The sequence below is a fragment of the Otolemur garnettii genome, unplaced genomic scaffold, assembly GCF_000181295.1.
Source record: "Otolemur garnettii isolate 467f Iridium unplaced genomic scaffold, OtoGar3 scaffold00010, whole genome shotgun sequence".
Taxonomy (NCBI): domain Eukaryota; kingdom Metazoa; phylum Chordata; class Mammalia; order Primates; family Galagidae; genus Otolemur; species Otolemur garnettii.
Window position 1 is genome coordinate 18974604 of NW_003852405.1, and position 7205 is coordinate 18981808.

General features: G+C 41.5%; 1 protein-coding gene across 1 annotated transcript in view; it reads right to left on the reverse strand.

Annotated features, from left to right (window-relative positions):
* Nucleotides 1-1006: 1006 nt before the first annotated feature.
* Nucleotides 1007-7205, reverse strand: part of LRRC8C (leucine rich repeat containing 8 VRAC subunit C) — a 79966-nt gene continuing 73767 nt past the window's right edge. The window contains exon 3 of the mRNA XM_003784170.2: nucleotides 1007-3473. Within this exon, the coding sequence (XP_003784218.1) occupies nucleotides 1200-3473 (2274 nt within the window). The 3' untranslated portion in view covers nucleotides 1007-1199. The remainder of the gene's footprint in view (nucleotides 3474-7205) is intronic.

The following is a 7205-nucleotide window of genomic DNA, read 5'->3' on the forward strand; positions in this document are numbered from 1 at the left end:
ATATCAAGATATCAAAGATGATTAAATTACTTTAAAACAGGCTTCTAATTCCATGATTTTTAAATTTAATTACCTATTAGGACTTTTTTTTTTTTTTTAGAGAGAGAGTCTCACTCTGTTGTCCTTGGTAGCGTGCCATGGCGTCACAGCTCACAGTGACCTCCAACTCCTGGGCTCAGGTGATTCTCTTGCCTCAGCCTCCTGAGCAGCTGGGACTACAGGTGCCTGCCACAATGCCCAGCTATTTTTTGTTGCAGTTTGAACCCGGGGCCGGGTTCAAACCTGCCACCCTTGGTATATGGGGGTGGCACCCTACCCACTGAGCCATAGGTACTGCCCTACCTATTAGGATATTAAAATAAATCTAGGTTCATGAAGGTCATTCACCAGCACTATATAGCAGTATTGAGATTAAAGGTAGGAGGGACACTCAGTCTTTACTTTTGAAATTTTAAAAAATGTGCTAAAAACGTTAATCAGTTACATTATAAACGACCAATTCAAGTATGCCAGCCAGTAAAGATTATTTTTGTCACCCACTTAGAAAAAAAGTCTTGCCTAAGGATAACTATAGATGCCAGGTAAACTAATACGATTGATGATTCTGTTGGAGGTAAGGAGAAAATAATACCCCATGACAGTGAGTGCACTTTTGTGAGTTATATTCCAGAAAGTGTGTTCTGTAGAATAAAGGACTTGGCCACTGAAGAAGGCAGCTGGTATTCAAATACTTAGCACAGATTCCTTGGTATACACACAGTGAAAACACAAAAATGAGAACCCTACACAGGTGTAAACAAGCTAAAAACGACCCTGGCAAAATATTTTCCTCTATTTAAAAAAAAAAAAATACCCAAAGCATGCAAGTTAATAATTCCCTCCTCTTTCACAAGAATGAACTGAAAACCAAAAATGAAAACAAAAAAACAGATGGAACCATCTGTGTCTGTCAGTAGAAAACAAGAATAGATACGTTAGGTTCCAAGACAAATAAAACTTTAAAATATTAATATTGAAAAAATACAATTAAATTTTTATTAAAAAATACATACTCCTTACTCAATCTTTGTGTACATTTTGCTTTGTGTGAAAACGGAAATAAAAATAAAAATAAAATAGGAAAGGCATTAAGACTACCTAATTATTCAGACTGTATTTGGTAGAAGCGTGTGTCAGTCAAAACTCTGACGAAAAATAAGTTATTCTGTTTTCATTTGCTCCCGGACATCAGAAGGCAGAGTTTCAAACAGAGCGTCTTCCACAACCAAACCAGCTCGTTTCAGAGCCCGACAGTCACCCAGTTCAGGAGGGAGGATTTCAAAGTGGTTGCCTTTAACGTCTAGGTAGGAAAGGAATGGTAAATTTCCAATTTTCGGCGAAAGTACAGATAGACTGTTTTTCCCAATCTTCAGGGTTTTCAGTTTCTTGCAGAAGTAGAGTTCATCGGGAAGGTTTTCTACTTTGTTACAAGTGATGGAAAAATACTGTAAACTTTGTAGAACTCCGATTTCGGGTGGGATAAAGCGAATGTCATTGTAGGATAAGTCCAAGTATCGGATCTTGTTGCATAGGAAGAGGTGGGAGGGCAGCACCTCTATTTTGTTATGACTGAAGGACAGGCGCTCCAGGCTGGTGAGTTTCTTTATGTGCTCTGGGATGTAGGTGATGCTGTTATGCCACAACTTCAGCACTGTCAGCTTCCTCAAGTGCTGAAAGCTGACGATCTCTTCTATCGATTTCAGATTATTTTCCTTCAGGTCCAATTCCTGGAGGCTGAGCAGGCTGAATACGGCGTGGGGAATCCGCTCCAGGTCGCAGTGGACCAGTTCCAGCTCTGTGAGGTTGGTCATCTTCTTCAAGTTGTTTAGCATCACCAGCTTGGTGCCATCGTTGTGGATGCACATCTTCTGGAGATGGCTGGAAACGTCCACCACTGCCTGAGGGATTTTGGAAACGTTGCTTTTGATAGAGAGAATTTTAAGGCTTTTGAGATCCCGCAGCGACTCGAGGGTGACGTTTTTGGAAATATCATGACTTAGAGAGCCCACCAAGTAGAGCTCTTCCAGATTCCGCAGTCCATACATCCAGGGGGGCAGCTCTCTCATGTCATCGAACTTGACGCTCAAGACTTTGAGGTTTTCTTTCAGGAAAGAGAGGGCTGCACTGTGGATTTTGACAGAGCACTGGTGCAGAGAGAGCTCTTGGAGATTGTCCAGCTGCGCGATGGTGGCTGGTATCATTACGTTCTTGATGATTTCGAGTTTTAGAGATTGTAGCTCTGTGATTTCAAAAACAGTGTCTGGAAGGCCCGAGAGCATGATAAGAGGCAATTCCAGTCGATTGTGGGCATTTGTCTGGAGCTTCTGCCTCAGTTTATCAGGAGTCCACTCATTATTCAAGTTCAGCTGCTTTAATTTGTTTTCACTGACTTCAGACAGGAACACGGCAAATCTCTTGGAATAGAGAGGGTCATATTGGTCTATCATGTGAAGCATAAAAGCAAAGTCATTTTTCACATCTGGAATATCATCAATCCCAGTCTCCTGTCGGACATACTCAAAAGAATATTCCCTTAGAGAACGATAGAACAGCCAGTACAAGGTATAAAGGCACGTCAGTCCGTAGATACTAACAAAGCACAGGTAGCAAAAGGAGAGTTTGGAGAACAAGTGTGCCATGGTATGATTGCAAGAGAAGTTTTTATACCCAGTCATGTCTTGAATGTCAACATTACAGTCCACTGTGAACTGGACTTTGGAAACCAGAGCGCTATTATATGCAATGATGATTAGGAATTTGATAACCTTGAGTACAGTCTGGCGAACATACATGGCGTATAGAATATCACCTTCTTCCACGTGCAGCCTGAACTTCTTCACCTTCTCGAATAAGGCCTTTGCTTGCTCACCTTCCTTTTTATCCAGAGCCCCGGCGGTGGATTTGTCAACCACAAACTTCTCGGGAATGGACTTTAGAGACTGAGAGTTGACCAGGCTGCCTTCTGGACCAGACTGGATGGTGTTGGACTTGCTCAGGTTGTTCTTCCGGTTGTCCTTTTCTTCGGAGTCCTCCCCGGACACTTCAGATAAAGCCCGTGTGGTCCAAGGAGAGTCAAAACATTTCCCCAGGATGGAGATGAAGTGCTCTATTTTGGAGCTGGAGCCAGGGAATTTAAACCAGAAGTTGCTGCAGAGCATGAAGACCAAGGTATGGATGAGAACGAGGTAAGGGAAGTACTTGGCGTACCAGTGGAGGGCTCGCTCGTAACACATCTGGTTTATGAAGCTGTACTGCTGAAGGTCCAGATCTGTCTTCAGTCCCTTCATTTCCACAGTGGTGGGGTTAGCAGGAGATGGTCTAGGTGGAGGGAGTGGGGTAGTACTGGCAACTGCTTGAGAGACGTTTGAGATGGAAGAGTGGTTCTGAGCAGGCTGCACTCTTTTCGGAAGACAGATTATTTTGTCTTGCATGACCTGAAACACAGAAATAATATTTTCAAATTATATTACTCAAAGAGCTTTCTTAACGTCATTAGTGAGACGAAAACAGCAATAACATCCAATAAATGTCCATCTCCTCTGCCTGGAGAGTACAACGTCCAGCATCAAGATCTTATTCTTAGCCCCCATGCTGGGAAAATGACTTTGTTCATCATGTCTCAGTTATGACATAAAACAGTGGTTTTATCAGGCCAGACAATAATTCACAACAAAGTAAATATTTAGAGAACATTCCTGTGTTTTTTAAAAATAGCATTTCTTCTCTCATTGGAGTCTGGGAGAATCAGTCACTGGTCTGGGAAATGTATCACCTTACCAGACTCAATCCTGAATGGGATATCTCCCAACCAGTTCATATATGAGAAGTAAAAGGATGAGAAGGAAGAAATTTAAAAGAAATTCCTTTTTTGTTTTCCCTTTTCTGTCTACCGATATCCTAAAAGACACGCATTGATCAATATGAATGGCTTTAATGTGATGGGAATTTTACTTAGATCTTAGAAAAAAACCTCCATGTCCTGAGAGAGAGAGAGAATACAAGTGTTTAAAAGTAAACCAATTAGTCCGAATTTGCTATCTTTTCACACAATATATTACATTGAGAACCACTATCCTTCTATCAATGCTTTGATATGTTGAAAAGAATAGTGAGCAGAAGAACATCCAGCAGACTCTTAAGACTGCAACTTGGGAAGGAGAAAATGCACCCTTTTTGAAGATGAGGTAGAATGAGGTAGAATATACTTTGAATCAAACCAGAGGACTCATGTCTAGGAAGAGGCTCATGTAAGTGGAACTGTATGAACAATAAACCAGCAGGTCAAAGGGAGGACAGGAAGCAGAGAGCACACAGCAACGGCATTGGAATTAGTAATGCAGGGAAGGCCTATTTGTACTTTAAAATACCAAATGGCCGGAAATCCAGTGTTTGGTGATTCTTCAACAGCAACGTGTTTAATGATTTTGCACCATCAAAACTTTTATATTGATTGTAAAGTAGAAAGTGAACCCACTGCAAAGTGGATGGCTATGGTGTGGCAATGGGACAATATGCTGATGACACAGGACTAACAACTCACTGCACAGAAGCACACGTTGACAACGGAGTGAAGCATCCGGCACTTTGTAAAGTGCCTGGTACGTGAGAAACCACCAGGATATATTTTCTGAGAAAATCAGTGAACATCCACTACTCCTTCTAGGCCAGCGTTGTATTGGTCTGGGGGTGGAGGACACCTCTCCCGGGAATATAGATAGTGTTTATAGTGATGACAGTGGCAGACTCCATTCTCATAATGTCATGGGTATTGATTCTTATAACAGCCATTTTCATCTGGTTGAATAAGGTACTCTTATTAATCTGGTTAATAATAAAGTACTCTTATTATTACTATTTAAGGTGAGGAGACTGAGGCATGGACTCAGGTTAAGTCACTTGCCTCATGTCATCTGTCCCAGGATCACCTGGACTTAAGGCCCACATTTTTATTTTATTTTACTAAATGTCCGGGATTAAACCAAAAGGATCCCAATTTGACTTTACCCTAAATAACAAGTTATCTTACATACATAAGTCATGTCTTAGGGGAAAAGTTCACTGCTCGTCATGTTCTATGCAGATAATAAAAAATGAGGTTAGGGGAAGAGAGGAAGTTTCCTTATAAGATTTATAAAGTTTGGTCCTGGAAGAGAAATTAGGGACAACTCTTTATTATTTAAGTTAAAAGAATACAAGGCAGAACAACACGTGGGATTCTATTTAGAGGGGGCAGAGATGTGAGAATGGAGCTGTGGTCTTTAACTAATTTTATTACTTGCCCATATCAAGTGGGGTTGAGCACGCCCACCCTAGTATCTGTATGTCTACTTATAGTTACTGTATATTCTTATCAATATGTAAAATATTTTAAAAGTTAATCTCCTTTTTAAGTCTAAACTAAATATAATGAACATTTTCATTTTTATTCACATTTTAATGGAGCATCCATCATATTTCTTGGCGGGGGGGGGTCAAGCATGCCACTTTGGAAACTGTTAGCACAGAAAACAGTAAGCAAAAGCCTGAACGAATGCCAGAATATCTTGAAGGAACATAAAAGAAAAGCAACTCAAAAATTCTCTCTTTGGGATCATGTCCCAGGCGCTTTCCCATTCATGGTTTCATTTAATGCTCCAACAACCTGTGATGTTGACAGAGGGTGGGGCCAGAGACCAGCAGGGAAAAGGAATGTGCTTCTTTGAGCCAAAGAAGTGATACTATTCTCCAAAGTGCTACCCTTGAACTAATACATTAACATGACATTGTTATGATGTGATGAAAATAGAGAAGAATAAGGGTAAAAGCAAGATTAGTTAGAAGGTGAAAAGGAAGGCACCAACTTAAAGTGCTGACTCCCTGCCAAACAACCAGGTGGGCCCCAGTAATGTCCCCTTGCCCATCCCCTCTCCCTGCTTGCTCCTAGCAGCCTGAGTATGGCAGGCATCTGGGGCATGGCTGCTTTATATGATTTCAGGCTGTGCACTGTATATCAGTGTACCAGGGTTCAAGTTGAAGGCTGAAATCTAGCCTGTCCACCTCTCATTCAGCTGTGTGTACTTGGGGTTATGTATGCATAGTTGGGAGTAGCTTTTTATATTTTGCATAAGAACACCTGATTGGCAAGGTCTGCCATGCTGGAGAGGTAAGTCATATTCTCTCTCCATTCTTTTTTTTTTTTTTTTTTTTTGAGACAGAGTCTCACTTTATCGCCCTTGGTAGAGTGCCATGCCTCCAACTCCTGGGCTTAGGCGATTCTCTTGACTCAGCCTCCTGAGTAGCTGGGACTATGGGTACTCACCACAACGCCTGGCTATATTTTTGTTGCAATTTGGCTGGGACTGGGTTTGAACCCGCCACCCTTGGTATATAGGGCTGGTGCCTTGCTCACTGAGCCACAGGCACCACCCTTCTCTCTCCATTCTACAGAAGAAACTAACCAAGGTTCAGAAGAGTTAAATGGCCTGCAAAGTTCACATAAGCTAGGACATGGTAGAAGAGGAATTGAAATCTTTCGTTTCTAGCTTAATGTTCTTCCCCCACCCTTACCTCTGCTCCATTTTTCTCATTTCTCCAAGGTTCTGCTAGGATGGCTTGACAGAGAGCAGTCCAGTGAGGAGGGTTACAAAGACAATCTCCAGACACCACTTTTAGTCCTCTGATTTTATATTTCTCTTTCACTCTTTAAGAAGATATAATTTCTGAAATGTGCCTACTCATATTCCAGGAGGGTAAAGACAGCGATCTATTTAATTACTCAGAAATAAGCACTGAGTAGGAAAAAAATTTACTGGAATGGAATCATCACGAGCAGTAGCTGCTCAGGTCGCTGAGGGAACTTATCACTAGAGAGGTAGCCACAAGCAGAATTCCAAAAGAATGTGTGGGCAGGCTGTTGAATGCAGGACTACTCAGAGAAACAGCCAGGTTAGGGAGTCCCACAGTAAACAATATGAAGATTCAAAATAGCTACAGGAGAGAGGAGATAAGTTATCCTCCCTGTTGATTAGAAACAGTATTTCTGAACACTGCAACATTGGGAAGAAGTGAGAGAAGGATCAGTATTTTCAAAGTTATATTCAGGAAGAGAAAGAAGATAGAAAAAAAAAAAAAGTAGGCTCGGCGCCTGTGGCTCAAGTGGCTAAGGCACCAGCCACATACACCTAAGG